Below are 18919 nucleotides of genomic sequence, written 5' to 3'. Positions count from 1 at the left end.
GGAATAATTCATGGATCTAGATGAAACAATTCTGTCCTTTCAGGAGAACTTACATCTATGAGGTTGTGAAATGTGGTGCAGCTTGATTGCATTTAAGGAGACTATTGGGCATTGGCAGATGCCCCATTGTAGTTTTATTTGTGTGATATCCATATTGATATCAAAGTTCATCATCTCATATTTGCTCTGGTGTTCTTTTGCAGGTACAGTCTGAGGGAGTATTAGATGACTGTGAAATAGTGACTATTGAGGACAAACCTGCAATAGGAACTGTTCTGCCTCAGCTGTCATCTTAATAAATGGCAGTCACGCTGCTCCGCACCGTTTGTTTACGTAGTGTAGTTGTCACTGACATGTTTGTTTGCAAAAATACGTGATTTGTGAAACTTTGAAAATTGAATCAGCCACAAAGCAATTTGGTATTGAATAAGCTGTTAGGAAGCAGGGGGTTAGCGAGGCACAGTCTCGTTAGCATTTTGAATTACACACATCAGAGCTTGGATAAAAGCAATTGCATGTTTTCATTAGCGGCAGGCTGTTGGTTGAAATGTGGGGGAAATAGGTGATGAGAGAGAGAAGGACAATTTACACGTCATGCCTCTTCAGATCTGTAAAAATGATTTCAACAAACATACAACACTTGTATTAGTGATCAGGTTATAACAACTGGACACAAGTTTGACGTGTTAACTTTGACCCAATATCAAGAAAACTGCAGAACATGCTTCAAGGAGTAATTAGGTGAAGGATAATTTCTTCATTGACACTTTGTCATGTATAGTGAACTCCTCTTGTAGGAATAAAAGGCAGCATTTTTATCCACAATGTTTTTTAACAGTCTGTTTATGTTTGTAATGACGGTTTCCTTTGTCTGTTTTTCACGACACAGTCGTCTGATCTTCATTTCATGCTCCCTCCTGTGATTTGACTCAGACAGAAACTGGAATAATTTGTTTCTATTTTTTATTCATCAGCTTTGCAATAAATGGATTTATCCTCCCTGCTCACCATTCTGCTGGTGATGTAAGAGCACCTCCAAACACAGTGACTGATGAGGCTCCACCCTTGACTGCGCTATTCTGGACGTTTTTAATCACTACTTACCCAAAAAGTGAATATTATGTAACGTAACGATGAGTTTGGACAGTCGATAAAATGACCTTGGATTAGAACCAGGCTCCTTCATGCTGACCTGGGGGTAGAGCCAATGTCCTGGGATTATGGTAAATCACCACCCGCCAAGATCACACACAGGATTATTCACCACCACATATTTGTCGACAGGCAAATCCCAGCAGGATTTAACACACATTTGGAGTTTGGGAGATTTAAGAGTCAAGGACACATCAGTTTTTGTACCAAACTTACTTTTTTATAAGTTAAAAGAACACTACTGTGTGTCCCAGACAGACACAAACTGTCAGTATATATTACTTTGATCAGAGTCACATAACAAGCTTATCAAAGCAACTTAGTGTTGAGTATTTAATATATCCAATATCCTCAGCAGCTGTCGTATCAGATGCTCTGAAATACAGACTTGAATTCCCAACACTGACTCATCTGAGCATGGAGCAGGTGTGAATGGCATGAGTCACTGTCAAATCTCATTCACAGCGAAGGCTTATTTAATTTTGTCATATTTTATTAAAAAACTATCAGTGAAATGCATCAGCCATATTTTTTTAATATACCTACAGATATTTACACTATGACATATTAAGCAAATTCAATATAAACTGTTAAAACAGTAACAGTTCAAATGTGTTTTGAGTTGAAACTTGAAAGCAGCATTAAAAGGAGATCACACAGAAAGGGAATGTCTTGATTTTTTTTTTTGGGCAGCAGCTGAGAAAACTTGAACATTTAGTGGTAAAAACAGTTTTTGAAGGATCTCATCTGTTTTTCTCAAGACTTTGTATTCAAACGACAAGATTTTAATCTTGTCTAACCCTTGTGCCGTAAGGGAGGCAGTGAAAGGAAGCCATCAGAAAGAATCTGAGGTGATGCAGCATCATTGGATTAAATGAGGCTGGTGCAGTAAAGGCGTGGATATTTGTTGAGGTGTGGGCTGCACATCAAAGTGGAGCATTTGCAAAAGATTCTGAGGCGGTGAAAAAGATTTACAGTAAGACCATGGTTTGTTTGCTTATTCAACCTCAATGCTGAATGGAAAGCGATCCAAGGTTGTTGCATATGGCTTGATGAAAGAATATAAAGGTACCCAGGTCTGGAGTTACAAGAGCAAGTAACATTTATATGATAAGTAAAACAACTTCTGATATTTTCTCACTGAGTTTTCACTGAGAAGTTCAGGAGCTGAATGTACCAGCATGCTTTTAGGTTTAGTTTCCCAGGTTGGTGTCGGTGGAAGCGTATCACTGCCACATTGGAAAAGAAAAACAGACCAGTATCATAGTTACAAGATATTTTCACATTTTTCTTGTCACAATATAATACTTAAGAACTATTTCCTATAACGTGGTGAATTGCCCTATTGTTATAACCTGAAACTCATAATTTACAAGTTATAACTTTGAATGATGAAAAGTGTGTGGAGAAGCATCTAGATCAATGGATATGGCTCATTTACACAGTCTGATTTAGTTCTACCTCATTCTTGGGATGAAATGTGGTGAGATTCTGCTGTTTTTAGCCTGGTGGATGATTCTGTGATGACTAAGAAACAATGAGTCCAACCCTCTGGAGATAGCATCCTTTCTCATTGATCAGCTGGAGGAGCACAGATGGCTCCATGGTTACAATTACGCTACGTCTCTGCTGCATATAATCTGGGTATAATAATAAATGCATCACATCAGGAGATTTCTCCATTTCTCAACACCACGGGGACCTATAGAAACTTTAACTGTAGGGTCAGACGTATCATTCTTTATGTCCCAGGACCAGAGTGGGAAAGTCATTTGACCTAGACTTAGACTTATCTGACTTATCTGCAGGGACGATAAAAAGTGATGGATTTTTTTTACATTCCACTGATGCCTCAATCCATCAAGATTTCTCCCAGTGTTATCGATAGCCAGTCCAATTTGAGTATGCATACACCAATAAGGATTTTAAAATGCATGGGGCTGTAAAGAGGGAAGAATGAGCCTGGCTCTCTGGAGATAAAATGCAAGGGTTGGACTCATTCTTCCTTCTTAGTGAGAGCAAACTCATCACAGTGTCCTCCACCGTGCTAAATAACAGCAGAATCTCACCATGTGTCACACCAAACATTAAGTAGAACTTAATCAGATAGTGTAAATGAGCCATATCCATCTATTTATTTGCTCTCTGCACACATTTCATCATTCAAACATGGGTTTCAGATTGTTATAAAGTGGGATGTGTTATGTTCTACCAAGATAAATAATATATATTGAGAAAGAAAAGGTTTCATCACGTTTCCAGAGCCAGAGGAGACATCTTGAGATTGTTGATGACATCAAACTAATATCCATGTTTGAGCATCTGGAACGAATTTAATGACATATATCAATATATAACAATAATTTATGAAGATGAAGTTATGAAGAAGTTGACGATTAATTGAACTAGCGTTTGTTATTGGATTTTTCACTCAGCACCACTTCCGATTACCTGCTGTTGATGCCAGTGGACAAGTGGAGACACAGGAGAACTTTAGTTTGTGAAGTGGTGGTAAAGAACATCACTGGACTGCAGCTACAGTTTGATTGACAGGCAGTCGTTGGCTCCTGACGAGCTGTGGCTCCTGTGAGACCTGATAAAGTTCGCTGGGTGCTGCTGTTGATGCAGCAGTTAGCTGGCAGTAGAAATGACCTTGTGCCGAGGGAGACGTACCATATGCACACATGAATATGAAACAAGATTCTGGGAAATATGCCTGGTAAAACATGCTCTTTACTGGACTATGTTAGGATGTATGCCCAGATGGACGTGTGCACTCCCTCACATCCTCAGTAAATGATTTTTTTCTGGATCATTAGTCCTGGACGTGTTGTCCCATCTCCACTCCTGTCACAGAGGGAACCTAATTGTGCTGAAACCTGTACTGTCCAAAAGCCACATCCCATATTCAGCACAACACAGTAACTCACGGGGGAGCCTGAGGCCAGTCTCTAACGAAACCCAACTTTATTAACATTTTCTTGACAAAGCCACTACTTGCCTCGGAGGGAGGACCCAGACAGGTTGCAGCAGGAAAGGGCAAAACTGAGTGTGTGACTTTTATTGAAGGATACTGCCAATCTCGCATGTGCTTAAAGGTTAGATAAAGTAAATGAGGGTAAATTACTCTTATCCTGAATTCCAAAGCACTATTGCATAGTCTCCTTTTATTCTACAGAGAGCATGAACATGTTCTCTGGTGGTGCCATAAACAATCTGGTTATTTTCCATCTCTTCCACTTACAGTCCAACAGTTAATATATTCAGATCATGATTTATTGAAGTGGTTGACTGTTTCGAATGGTATTTTTTGAGTTCAGTATAAAAATACAGAATTTCCTCCAGTTTATGTAACAGAAGAACCTAATTTATAAACAGAGCAAAGTTCACTATTTGACTTGACACTAGGTCAATGAAGATGTTTCCGCTCTCTGTGGAAGCAGCTATTAATTGAAGAGGGATTATATTGAAGTCACTGGCTGTTGACCATTAGTGTTATGATGATCCTCCATGTACTAGTCTCCTGTGTCAATTAGCTTGACATGATCTCGTCGTTCTATTTGCACTTTGAATGGATCTTTTGCATCTTAACTTCCAGTAATATTTAAGAGGACAGAAAGACCAGTCACTCTTAGACCCCACTACTACTTCAACCTAAGGAAACATAAGGAAGACAGCTCTCTTCCACATCTCGGTCTAGGTATAATATTTACATATATTGTAGAGAATACAGTCTCATCATCATTAGCATTAGAGATGTTGTCCAATCACTCAGCTGCAGCTTCTCAGTTTTAGCTGTATATGGCATCAGCTAACCAACTAAATTACCTGTTGTCAGTTTGTGTGTGTCTTCATGATGTTTGTCAGCGATCAGTGGTAATGATGGCATTTTCCCACAATGCACTCGCATTCATATCATTTTAACAAATTAAGCTGATTTTGAACCCGGACTTTCAGTTTTTTGGAACAAGAAGCTCATTAAATGAAGGTGTGAGATATTCTACAGTTGTTGTTTCAGTGTGCCAGAAACTTTCATCAACAGTTTAATAACCTAAATTACGTATCCGGGTGTTCCCAGCTGTTGGGGCGAGGGGAGGGGTCACGATGTCTGGCTCCACAGCGTAACGACTGTCAGCCACCGGCGAGCCCCGTCCATCTGCCCAACCTCGCACACTACACTGCACACTCATTACTTCTAAATCAGGTCGTCTCTGTCACGGTTAGACCCGAGCACGATGGGAGTTTGCGCACATAGGATGTCAATGTGGGTGTGGGCAAACAGCCAGGAAATAATGCTGAAGAGTTGGAGGAGAGTCGTAAAAGGTTTAGATATACACACATGCACACTCGCACACACTCTGCAGGTTGCTCATTAAGTGTGCTACGGGGAGTAGGAATGGGAACCTGGCTGGTGCTGCAGAATGTCGAGGGATGATGGGACAGTCATTGCCAGAGGAATGTTCTCCAGCCGGCAAAGCAGGTGACTGTGCTATTATAGTCTCCCTGTCAGAAAAGAAAGGAAGGGAAGGCATATATATACATATTTTTATACTCTAGAGACTGTGGCATCTATTGTCTGAGCAGCTGCTAATGTATTGGTGATGAATGTCGATGTGTGTCTGATGAATTGGACAATGTTTCCTTTAGTTGTAAATGAACTGTCCTTGATTTCCTCCATGATGTTGGCATCATCAGGGCGGACGGACTGAATGGACAGAATAGTCTGTTCCGAGTGTGAGGTGTCATTTCAGGGTTTAGCCATTGGAGACAGAATCAGCAGGTCATGGGTCAGTGGCTGAAGGCATTAATATTTAGGTTTGTCCGTCCATCCGTCTATCTGTACCATTCTTTTGAACACGATACCTCGAGAATGCCTTGAGCGACTTTCTTCAAAATATGGTAAAAACACTGATTAGAACTTAGTGGTCAAAATTCAAAGGTCACGGTCTCAGTGACACTTTTTTTTTTTTGCATTGTGAAGATGGTACCTCGGGAACACCTCCAGAGAATCCTTTCAGATTCAGTAAAAACTTTCACTTGGACTCAAGGATCAACTGATTTGCTGGTCAAAGTCATTCTGTTTGTTGGCGGAGGCATACAACTGCAGAGTAGTCTCTTTGTAGGATGTCAGCATTATTAGAATATGACGCATATGAGGGTAGAGCTGCTGCTGATCAATCAGTCGATCAGAAAATGAGTCAGTACCTATTTTGACAAGTGATGAATCATTTGAGTCTTTTTTTCAAGCCAAGTTTTACTTGTTCCAACTTCTCATATGTGAGGATCCGCTGCTTTTCTTGTCATTCATAATAGAAAACTCAATATCTTTGACTTGTGACTGTTGGTTGGGGGCGGTATGAATACATTGCCTCGGGCTGTGTGAAATTATAACATTTCTCTCCATTTACTGAATTTTTTTTCTTCTTTTTTGCAAAACTTTGACTCTGGAAAATAAATCAACAGAATAATCTTTCTTTGAAAGTGACACATTGTGAATGTACTTCCAAGTGTATTTTGTACAAATTCTGTATTTTATGCCCCCAAATAGAGAACAAAGCATGAAAGGCTAACAGCAGGTTGTGTGTCCGTCCGTCTCAAACACACAGACTCACTTATCTATGATGACAAATTTGAGAAATTATATAGAACTTCCCTCCAAAAAACCACCTCGGGTGGTGGGTAAAGCAACCAGGGGTGTTACTGTTGTGCAGCTTCTCACACTGTCTGTACACGTAAACACCTGTGTTGTGACAGTTTGTTGTAGTGAAAGCCTCTCACACAGAACCCAGAGCTGTTCCCGCTGCCTCGGAGGTCATGGGTTATTCATGAGATATGCAGGGAGGTGATGCAGTCCCATTGTGTGGCTCATATCCTGGTGAGTGTGACAGAGGCGTTTGCATCAGGTCAACAGAAAATGTTTTGAAAAACTAGTTGACCTGAGTTCAGCTAAGTTCGTAACAGGGAGCGATAACTGTTCATGGTCACTGGTTAGTGATGCTGTTATTTGTTGTTTCTTTCATGTTGGGTATTTTGATTTTCTTGTGATCCCACGGTAGAGAAAGATTTGATGTTTTTATTGATTAATGTAGCAACTGATCTCCTTTCAATTCTTAGTTTTATGCATTGCAGAAATAAAACGGTGTTTTATTTATTTTGTTGTTTACTTTCTGTGTATTGAAATGATGATGAAATAATCCTGTAATATCTGTACAGGTTGTTGGCAGAAGGAAAAGGTGGATTGAGCTGTCTCAGTCAGTGGAGGAAACAGAAGATCTTAACAGTTTGTTACCTGAGTGCTACATGCTCACATGCTTAGTTGTTGTTCACATACCAATACAATTTCAGGTAGAAACACTTGATTGTGGCATGTGACCTTGAGTGCTGGAGATTCATTGTAGTCTTTGACTCACAACTGCCACTGGTAATTTGAAGTTCTGTGTCTTGGCTATGGACAGACACGCAGGCACACAGACTGAAAGAGCCCGAGATCGAACCACCGACCTTCTGGTCAGTGGAAGACCCGCTCTACTTTCTGTGCCACAACAAAAGTTCTGCATTGGTAATGATGTCTTATGGTAATCTCACTTGAACTATCGACACTCCTCTAAATGATTTCCAGTGGTACGTCTCAGTTTTGTCTGTTTTGTATCTGTATCATTGAGCTTTCAGAGGACTTGCAGAGTAGGGAAAGTTGGCTCCGTCTGTTTCCATAATGCAGAGTGTAAATGAGTCTTAATGAGCAAGACAGTCTTTGTGGTCACTGACCTCCCCAGAATGATGATCATTCTGAAAACGAAGCTGCCAGTCAAGATCAACTTTATAATTGCCCTCTTTGCCAGTTCAGAAAAGACTTGATGGATTCTATGGAGCTTTTTAAAATCCCTTTCCTGCCCTGACAAACAGACGAGACTTCTAGCATCTCACCCAGGTGTTTTAAAACCTGTTCGTTTCATATTATCCCGTTGTGACAGTGAAGTCTTACATTACGACAGGAACATGAATTGTGTTCTCTCTATGATCTGGTACTTTTCTGCACTCTAATCTTCCAGCTCTCCTTCATCTCTTTAGCGAAGCTCTCCTCCACAGTGTCACTTTCAGTTTTTTAATGTTTTTGTCAGTTTCAGCCTCCACTCCCCTCATAGTGATCAAGGTCTGAATGTGCTTTTGTGTAAGACCCTCATTTTGTCATCATTGTTCTGATCATTGTCCTTCGCTTTCCTTTCATCTTCTTGGACTCCCTTTCTTTTGCCGCATGGTTTCTTCTATCTTCATCTTGGTGGGACATTCTACTTTGAGCTGTTTAATTCCTTTTTCAGCTGTAGATATGAAATTGTCTTCATTATTGAAAAACCTGATCTGGTTGATCTTGATCTTTTGCATTTTTGAGCACAGTATGTCGTAAAATAGTGGAGATTTCCTTCGTGGATTTCTTGTTCTCTTTGTATGTGTTTTTCTTTTCTTTTCTTCTTGCTAGTTTTCTTAACAGCCTGGCTTGACCTTCAGTTTAGTTGTAAACTTTCTGGACAATCTTGTGTGTAAACTGTTATTTTCTTCCACCCAGCTGAAATAATTTTTGAGTTGAATTAGTTTTTGTTGAGCTCCAGTTTCAGAGGCCAGTGTCAGGCCGTCTGTTTTTACATCTGCACGCAGGAGCAGTTGTGCCAGATGCTTTTAGTTGTTTGGATTTTATCGACGGGCAGCAGCAACATATTGCTCTTTAATAAATGTGGTTTAAAATGTCTCCTCCATCTTGTGCCATACTTGATTACTTTTAGTCACCTTGAACTTTTAGTACATAAGTTGTTGAAGAATAATGTTGTGAATCACATTACTGCCAAAGGTGAGAGCGCTGAGCAATCTCTACATTGATTCCTATACAGATCACCGGTTAGGTACAGTCAAAATAGCTGTCTAAAACTGTGGGGGTTGTTGTGGTAGGTGAACAATAGGACCAACTTCAACACAATCAGTCCTCGATAAATAAATCCCTTTTCTCTATCCAAGTGTCCTTGCCTTTATGGGCTGCTGTAAAGTCCTTCAAATGCATTTTGAAGTTTAAACCCTCCTCTAACACCCCCTCCACACTCTTTCACTTTGTGAGTACACTTTGCGACATGGTGCTTTTCAAAAGCTGAAAGATGTCTGCTTTTACTTTTACATAGCAAATCACACGACCTTCAGTTGTTTTGCAGGATAAACCAACGCTGAAGTTTTATGCTGTGAATATTTCAAGCTATTAGGTTTAGACTGATATTGGTTTCCCCTTAACAGAAATTTCCTCTGTTGACTGTTGATGTTTCCACTCATTTCATACACACCCACGTAAACACCACATCAAATTCTCTGATACACACGACCAAAAGCAAACTGTACACAGCTCTGGAATGTTTGGATTCCTATTGTGCTTCGCTGGCATTATACGAATGACTTCACGGCCACCTTTTGTCAGGCGTCAGTTAAATCTAAACTCTATCCTTCAACACAACTTGCATTGCTGTGCTATGGGCAAGTCTGTTCATGACTTCCATGTTTTTAGAAACAGTAGAAGTGGAGATCACGACTCTTGCATAGCAGACCTCCTTACTCTGCTCTACCTGGAGTGTGTGGGGCGGAGTTAAGGGATGGATGGCTCTGCGGTGCCTGTTTGTGATTGACCTGATTATGGAAAACAGCCCCTGGCGTTCCTCCCAGTTGGTGCAAGGATTGCGGTGTCTCCATGAAAAATATTACTGTCGGGCCTACTTCTGTCACAAGATGCATGAAAAAGGCCAGTCCTGGCAAAAGCCCAGCCATGGCAGACTGTCAAAAGAAAGACTGTGAGAGGGGGAGCGAGAGGGAGATAAACGTAGGGGAAGACTGGGATAGAGGGAGATAAATGATGAAGAGGAGACAGAATTATGCAGCATTTATGTCATCTCAGATTTATAGTGAATGTTATTGGTGTCTGTAAAATGGTAGTTACCGTCAGGGTATTTGAGATGTGTTTGACAAGCTTCAACACATTATTCTTCCCATCACACATTTTGGAAGTGCTTCAACAAATATGGCAAATACAGCAGAAGATCCACAGTGGCAAAAACCTGAGTTCCACTTTACCAAGTCTAAAATGCATAGACTAAACAGCTCATCATTATTTGTAATTAATACAGTGAAACACAATCGTTCTCTTCGTGTTCTTATCAATGCCCTGCAGAAGTGATAAATACGTCCTACTTCCTACTTCCCAATTACACTCGATCATTGGAGAGGAAAAATAAACCTCTACTCCTCAGTGTCCAAGTGCAATAAGCAACAACCTGCCGAGGGTGGCGCTGAGCCAGAAGAAGGAAGGCAAACAAAAAGTTATGCCATTAATCTGCTCCAGCACCAGTGAGACAAGAGAAACTGCTCTGAGATGTACTGACCACACAAGCTCCAACTCCAAACTTTTACCTTTTTGAGTAATAATATCGGACTCTTGCACTGTTGAGAGGTTTTTAGTTATTAATGGATGTTAGAGATATGCAGTCAAGGTTGTGGCCTTCAATTCTTTATGCTACTCTGGTCAAGTGCACAAGCTCTTGACTCACTGGGGAGTCTGAAGGAGTCAGAGTTTGTCCATCAAGTCTACACAGGCTTTGTGGATTCAGAGAAGGATTGAGTCTGCCAAGGCTGCTGCTCCCCATCATCAATCATGAGTTAGTCTCAGCTGTCAATCCTGATGTTTCACACTGTTTTATCGCTTCAAAGCGCTAATTAAAACTAAACCTTATCAGAAAAATAAACACTTACATCTTTGTGATAGGAAGTACCGAAATTGATATTTGAAAATGATTTACTTTTTGGTTTGGTCCATGTCCCATCCACTAGCATGGAGGAGGCGTGATTTCAGACCTTTATTGGAGCTTCACTTTTTGGGGCGCTGTCTTGTTGTACATCTTTAGTCTCTCTGGTGCCAATATGCTTCAACAGAAGGGCCCCCCAGGCCTTTTCACTGTCAGAAATAGAATGTTTTTGAGAGGTAGCTGGAATAATTAAAAACTACCGTATGTATTTAGATTAAGCTACAAATATGATGTCTTTGATGTGGCCTGTCACTGTTTGCTCAGTTCACGTCCCTCAATGTTCAACTCAGACTTCATTATGTGTGTAAAGCCGCTTAAAAAATGAGCAGCTATGAAACTATTTAAAACGACCTGCCCATCTAAGGAGTGAGGATTCAAGACAAATGGTCTGAGTTTTGTGTTTCCATTTCCCTGCACAAGACGGAACATTCTCTGCATCTATTTTTTCTGAGGCTGGTTGGGTGATACTCTGCGAGGGAATTTCCCACGTCGGGGGGAAATCAGTTATTCATTTTGCGGCATGGAGAGTTGAGCGCCGCCCTGACAACAGCAGACGTAGCTCTGAGATTAAGGACAAGTATGGATGGATGTGGGCCTCATGTATAATCTGTTCCAAACTCTTCTTCCCTCCCCTTCCTGCCGTCAGCAGCTTTTAAAACAGACAACTACTCTGCTACATTATGCCGTTTATAATCGTTTAAATTGCTACAAATGGAGTGAAATGAGTCCAGCAGCAGCACAGTGGGTCGAAGCCTTGGTTTAACGAGATCTAAGTGGAGCATTAGGTTATAACTCACAGTACCTGTGAGATGAGAAGTGGATCAGAATCAACACAAAATTATGAAACAAAAAGCAGACTTGTGTTTTGTGGGAGACCTGTGATATTGGATTGTATCCGAGCCAGCTCTTTATAAATCTTATTCTCCCTGCTCCACTCTCTGAGCCATCATTCGCTAGAAATCCGGAAAGATTAAAACATGTTCCAGAGTTTTTCGCAGTGAGCAGCATATGATCCAATAAAGATATACTCATGGTTTTGCCTGTTTGTGCACATAATCTCTTTACCATTAAAAATGCATTTCTTTCAACATCATTTATCAACAGACTGCCTGTGTCAATATTACATTTTTTCAGCCAAAACAGTTCTTTTTCAGCATCAGTGGGACAGCTTCATTTCTCTCACACCCACAGAGTTTTTGTTTGTTTTCTTATTCACTTGTCATGAATTTTTCATCAGCCTTTTGATGAGACGTTTAATGTGTTTGCCTTAAAAAGCACCGGAACCGCCATCGGGCCGGGATGTTTTTTCATCTGTGCCACTTCTACAGTGGCTTTTGAAAACATGAGACGTTGTCTGTTAGTGACTGGTTGTCTGTTTACCTTTGTTTGTGTTGTGATAAAAGACCTGTAAGTATTCAGAGCAGGTTTCAATTATTTGGGTGAAACTTGAGTTCTACACTTTTGTACAAGAACATCCCATAAATTTGGCATCACATTCCTGTTGCGTCCAATTCGGAGCAGCAGTGTCAGAGAGGCTTTCGTCATTTGGTTGTGTTATGCAAGTTGTGACTCCGGATCCTCAAGCCACTAACGTTAAGTAGAGATGAGGATCAGACTGCAAAAGTCTCAACTAACTCGCTTCTTTTCAACCCAAGAGCTCCCAGATGTTTTTCACTTTTAAACTTGTAGCCTGAAAAATCAATGACGCCGCTTCAAAGAAGTGTTGTTTATAACAATTTATCAATTTTTCTGATTATGTGCAACTCTCCACATCGTTAGAATGTTTGCTCATACAGGCAGTCGTACTCCCAAACACCTGGAAACAATCTTTGATTGAAATAAGAGTAGTTCTGCTGTGATTCTCATTGCATCAAACTATCTGGTTTTATGATGAGAGAAAATTAAACTTTATATCGGCCAATTATTTGTTGCTGATGTTTTGCTCAATGAACTGAGCTCTGCCTATTTAACCGAACCCTTACCATTGTTCTCGACTCTATGTTTGGGTTTTTTGACTCTAATACTAGGGTGTCATTCTCAGCTTAACTTCATTTTCTGGTTCAGCATGAGCAGGGTTGGGTTATTGATGTGAGTCAAAGTAAAATGTATGAAAATAAGTTTGGAGCATTGGTATCTTCAACCACAACAGAGATAGGTTTTCCTTTTCGCAGAAATTACAAAGAAATTACAAAGAAACACAGTCTGCAGTATTTTAAAGCAACACCTTGAACACCTGTTCTTGCACAATCTCCACTGACAAGTGAGCAACTGACGGATAGCCGCAGTGTGAATTGCCAGAATCAGGTCCAGCAAGTTCAAGAGAAAGTCTGAGTTGAAGGATGGTGGATTTGTTACAGTGCCAGCTCTTCTGGTATCATGAGGAATATGCACCTCATCAGTCGTGTGTCGGTTCAGTCAGTGGGACAATTCTGTCAGAGCTCTGGCAAGAGATTGATGGTCTGTGTTTTTTATCTCTACCACCTGGTGTGGCTGCAGAGGGCGCTGTTGCTCAGTAAAGTTATATCGTGCTGCTTTAAGGACGGCTACATTAGTACACAATAGTAATTTCAAACAATCGCTCACATGTGATGAGTTCATGTCATGTGCGATACAAACAGAGTGAAGCCAGATGTGGTCTGGAAATAAACCACTTCACTCCTGACCTTTCCTCTAAGCATATTTGAAACAGAGTGCATGCAGACATAGACCAATTAGATCTCGGGGAAGTTGGGGAGAGGTCAACAGGCTGACTATTATCAGGCGCTACCAAATATACACCTGACAAAATCTGGGGCAAGATTCAGGTCAAGAATAAAAGAGTATTTGGACAGAACGTGGTCTGTAGGTCAACAGGGTCGGGTGGATAAGGATATGGAAGTCCATTTCTAACAAAGCCTTCGGTGGACTCTCGGGAGGAAATTATATTGTGTGTACGTGTGTTTGTCTGTACATGTTTGTGTGGGCTTATAGGTGCGTTCCTGAGATTGTACGTGACTTTGGTTTCTCCCCTTAAAGGATTTGCACTGAAATCCAAGCCCAGGTGTATCACAGTAGCTGCCTGTAATGGCTGTGCCGTTGGTGTGAGCTGTAGTCATTCTGTTGTCTGGGGAAAAAGCTTATTGATGTGAAGATGTTCCGCTGCTTCAGAGGTGGAGAATAGAAACCAATTTGCGGGACATATGACTCTACTGTGGTGGTCCCACATAACCTCACTAACAACAGATGGAGGACCTTCAGACCCTGCTTCTTCTAGAGTCAGCAGTGCAGCTATAATTAATAAGCAGGGAAACCGTATGGATTGAGATGTATGACCTCTTGTTAGTGACCTCGATAGCTGTGTGTTTACAATATAGTGTGTGGAGTTAGTCTATGTGTATTGTTGTGTGTCTTCACTTCTTACCAGATGTGGTTTCTGTTGACGCCAGCAGATGTTTTCTTGAACTTCTTGATCTTCACCTGAGATTTTGTTCTTCACTGTCTTCATTCTCTCTGCTATGTTTTTGTTAAATCTGAAATACACGTTATATCTGTGACTTATTGAAAGTAATGGATGCTCATTGCTCCACCTCATTTGCTTCTCATACCATTTGTTTCCATGTGTTCTCTGACGCATCCTTCCAGTTGTCTGTTCTTGGCCTGCCTTCATTCATCCTATTATTGACTTTAATGCCCGACCTTTCGGTAAATTTTCTGCGTACCTTGGATTTGTTATATCCTTCTTTATTTCTGTAGAAAAGACTCTTTTCATTTCTGTTACATCTACCTCCTGAGCAGCTCTCATGGGTCCCATCTCTGAGAAGTATGGCTGTAACCATACATTCCATCATTCAATCAATCATCATTCCAGCTTTTAAATCGTGAGGATTCATCTTATGTAATGATTAACTGAAACTCTTTTTGGTTTTACCAAGCCATTTCAAGAAACCATAGTGGGCTGTGTGTAATTATTCAAAAAATAAACAAAACATTCTGTCAAAATGTTGTGGTCCAAAACACAAAAAACTCAGGAGAAAATCTGTACAAGATCTCATGTAAATTCAGTAGATGAAAGTCATAATTGACTGTCTCCCGGGAATAAATGAACATGTTTGCACTTGTTAATGATTCAAGTATGACAATTTATTACAAAAACTAGAACTTTTTTCATCTGTTGGTGTTGCCATGCTTTAAGCATATAACAATACAGTATAAAATCCCAACCCAAAAGTAGGAAGGTAAAAGCAAAGATCATAGATGCTGACGCAGCATTTACAGAAGTTAAGACATGCTGTTACTGTACAGAGAACATTACCATTGAGTATGAACATCTGCCAAATGCGCCATTGCCATCAATGAATTGCATTTTACACTAAACAAACCTTATTCATCCTCATTCAAAGTGTTACAAGAAGACCTCTTTTGAAAATAATTTACAGAAAATAAACACAAACACTCTGCAAATCATAATGAATGTGCTGAGATTTTTTTTTCAACAGCCCAAGGCACTCAGGCTCGAGAGTTGGCAATAAATACATCGTCATTCTTTACACGAAAATCACGTCAAGCAGGTGGTGGTAGAGAAAGAAGAGTGAGAGAGAGAAACAACGTCATCTACTTCAAAACCTCTTGGAGATCACGTTCCTTGTTAAAGAAGTCCACCTTGTCCTTTTTCACAGTGAAAATCCCTGGCAGTCGAGACAGAAAAGACGTTCAAAGAGGTCAAGTTGTTTTTTGTCGATTTGTGTGACATCCATTGGCTATACACTACACGACCTCCTGCTGTATGTCTGACGCCGGCCTGTTGTTTCGGTCTCCGAGAACATCCTCTGCTCTCTGGACTGACAACAGCTGCTCTTTCAAAACAAAACCACAAGTAGGCCTGGTGTGCAGTCGAGCAACACAGGACGTCAAAGTGTCCACTTCCAGTGAGCCGTCGCTCGTGAGGATCTGGTAAAAATCTATCATGGTGTCCACAAATGATGCTTTCAAATATCTATAACAAATCCAGATGCTATTTATTGACACGCTCCTCATCTTTCAAATGAGTTGCTGCGACAACAGTGGCTCTGACAACTGCATTGATCTTCCTCTTCCCTGCAAGTTCAGTTGAGCTGGCGACAAGCTTCAAATGTCCACTTCGAGGCACCTCCGTAAATATCAAGGCTCGTCTCCATCCATGCAAAAACATTGCCCACTTGCGCTTTGCTGCTGCAAGTAGCTAGATTATAAATCTCTCCCACAGATAGTTTCCGATCCCAGATGTGAAAATTTGCCAGGTCTCCAACAAAGGCTTGTGTGGCGTCAAATCCTCCTCCGAGCGTGTCCTGTGGTAGAGACAAATGGATTTAATCAAGGATGATATGATTTCCTCCCCTTAGGCTGCTTCATGCAAAGAACAAAATTACTTCTTGGATTATGAAGATAATTTTTGACTGATTAAATTAAATGAGGAAATATGCGTCGTTAAACCACTGGGATTCTTGATGAGTTCCAGTTAAAGGTCTAATCACATTATTAAAGATATTATATGAATTACTGCAAAGGATGGATTGGGAAATCGAATCGATTTTTTTCACATTCAAATGGGACGATGACTCCAGTTTGGCTAATTTTCTGTATCTTGCATAAATCGCTTAAATTTAACAAAGTGATGTCTTAGTTCCTGCCCCAGCATAAGTGAGTAAAGTAAGAAAACATAACACAGCATAATTTGAAACAGATGTTTACCTGCTCTTGTCCGAGGATCAGCAGGCCTTGTGGTTTGATTGGATGATACGGAGCCAGGTTCTCTCCGCTCCCTCTCTTGACACCATCTTGGAAAGCTTCCCAAACACCATCACGAGTTGTCCAGGTCACGCAAATGTGATGCCACTTCCCGTCATTGATGAGAAACGGCAGCTTTGCAACCTTGAGTGGTTTCAAACACAAGAGACTCGAGGTTAAGGTTTGCCACCAAAATGACGGCACGGCAACATTCCCACGATGTTTCAGACCTACCTTGTCATTTATGAGTATCTCCATTGGGTTGTTTCCCCACTCGATGAGAACCAGCTCGTTGGCTTGGCCTGGAACTGCATAGGAGAAAGGTGTGCCCACTCCAGGAGACGCGTTGGACTTGAGCCACATGCACACGGTGAGGGCGTACATCTCCGGCAAACTCTTCTTCACTTTTGCGTACATGTAGTTGGTTCTCAGTGGGAACGTGAGCTGGAATTTATCCAGGGGCCTGTTTTCTCTTTGACCTGTGAGGAAGAAAACATGACTTCAGCCACTTTGCAGAATGCAGCATGTGTGTGCTCCTCATTTTTTCCCTCATTTCTTTAAACACAGATATGTCATTCCCAACGCACACATCCATGGGATTTACATAGGAATTATATGTTACACAACAAATCCACAAGCCTGACGCTCCAGATTTGCTTTAATCTCCCATGTTAAATCCATCACAAGAGTAATAGTAACGTTGATAACCTTCATCTCTCATTTTTTCCTTCCTCAGTCCACACTTCCCCGTTTTACCACCACACAAGCTATTTGCTGCATGAATTCATAGGTGTCTCAAAGCCAGAGCGCACGAGTTCTGAAATGGCTCACGGCGCAAATGGAGGGATGGGTTTTACCCTGCATGTTTGAAACGGTTTAATCTGCATGAATTATAACAGGAAACTGCAGAATACACTGGACACGTTCAGCTTTGTAAGGATAAGTAAACTTGAATTAGACTGTTGAGGTCATTACAGCCTTTAATGCCAAACTGGATAAGGTTTTTTTATTTTCATTTTCTGCCATCTGATGGCTCCTCTCCATCTCCACATCCATCCTACAACTCTCCGCACACACCCACCTTTCTCCAGGTCTGTGATCCTCTGGTGTAGAGAGGTGAGGGTGGACTCGACTCTCCCACGCTGCTCGGTCTCATTCCGGAGTCCGGGTTTGCCCTCCTCGATGCTGTTCACCCGGGACAACACCTGCTTCTCTAGGTCATCGATTTTACTTTGCAGCAGGTCTTTGAGGCTGTTCGCCTGCACCGAGTTGTTACTTCTGCTGAATTGCTGTCGGGAGGGAAGAGATGATGATTTAGCTCAGTGTAAAGAAAAAATTTCAGTGGTTGTAAATCAGGATTAGCTTCTTTTTTTTTTTTTTTAGAGGGAAAAGTTAATTTGCTTCTGTCAATTTTAGTTTTTCTTTCTTAATTTAGTATTTGCAATAATTTGCAGACTCAAAACCCCTATTATCATAAAAATTCTTATTATATTTTATTATTATTGTTGTTTTTGGTGGTACTCATTTGTCAGCACAGGAGCAGGTATTTTGGTTGATGGAGCTTTACGCACAGCCATCGCAAAATGCCCTCAGCAGCAGGAGCAGCATCCCTACCTCCAGATTTTCTAATCTCTGCTTCAGCGACTGTAAAGTCTGTGATAGTTGCGTCAAAGTGTCAGCGGGGCCCCTCGATACGTCCCCCATTGTATTTTTTGTCCCAGCTTCTTTCCTCCTGCCCCCGGGCCGCGCGTCCTCGGCGCCGCTCTGACTCTCGCACCGAGCCAACTTTGAGGTGAGTTCTCTGATCGTCTCCTTCTGGTTCATGATCGTCTCCTTCTGCTGCAGAACCGTCTCCCGCAGCTGCATGACCGTGGTCTTCAGGTCGTCTCCCGGCACACTGTTCTGCAAAGTGGCCGCGCATATGTCCATATCCTTTGGCACGGAGGTGCAAATGAACTGCGTCTGTCCTCCAAAGTCTTGAGAGCAACTCTCCAAAAACAGGCAGCAACACAGGAAAAGTCTCCAGCAGATCGCCTTCTTTGTGCCCTGCATGTTGGCGTCAGTGCCGGGTTGTGTTTTCTAGTGTTTTGGCTGATGAGCCGTTGTGAGTTCGCGCTCTCGTCCTCTTGTTGTACTCCGCCTGTGGAAGCGCAGCCGCTTTTATACAGCGAGCCTGGTTCTGCGCAGAGCTGCTCCACTGC

At 41.4% G+C, this 18919-nt stretch overlaps 1 protein-coding gene across 1 annotated transcript; it reads right to left on the bottom strand.

Moving 5' to 3' along the window:
- Positions 1-15070: 15070 nt before the first annotated feature.
- nptx1l (neuronal pentraxin 1 like) lies at positions 15071-18867 on the bottom strand. Its single transcript, XM_020102988.2, has 5 exons — positions 18333-18867; positions 17800-18007; positions 16953-17197; positions 16683-16862; positions 15071-16279 (listed from the first exon to the last, which is right to left on the bottom strand). The coding sequence occupies exons 1-5, from the start codon at positions 18768-18770 to the stop codon at positions 16058-16060; spliced, it is 1293 nt and encodes a 430-aa protein (XP_019958547.2). The 5' UTR covers positions 18771-18867; the 3' UTR covers positions 15071-16057.
- Between the last annotated feature and the right edge of the window lie 52 nt (positions 18868-18919).

This window comes from Paralichthys olivaceus, chromosome 5 (assembly GCF_024713975.1).
Source record: "Paralichthys olivaceus isolate ysfri-2021 chromosome 5, ASM2471397v2, whole genome shotgun sequence".
Taxonomy (NCBI): Eukaryota; Metazoa; Chordata; class Actinopteri; order Pleuronectiformes; family Paralichthyidae; genus Paralichthys; species Paralichthys olivaceus.
Note: the sequence above shows the minus strand (reverse complement) of the source record. Positions and strands in the feature narration are given on the sequence as shown.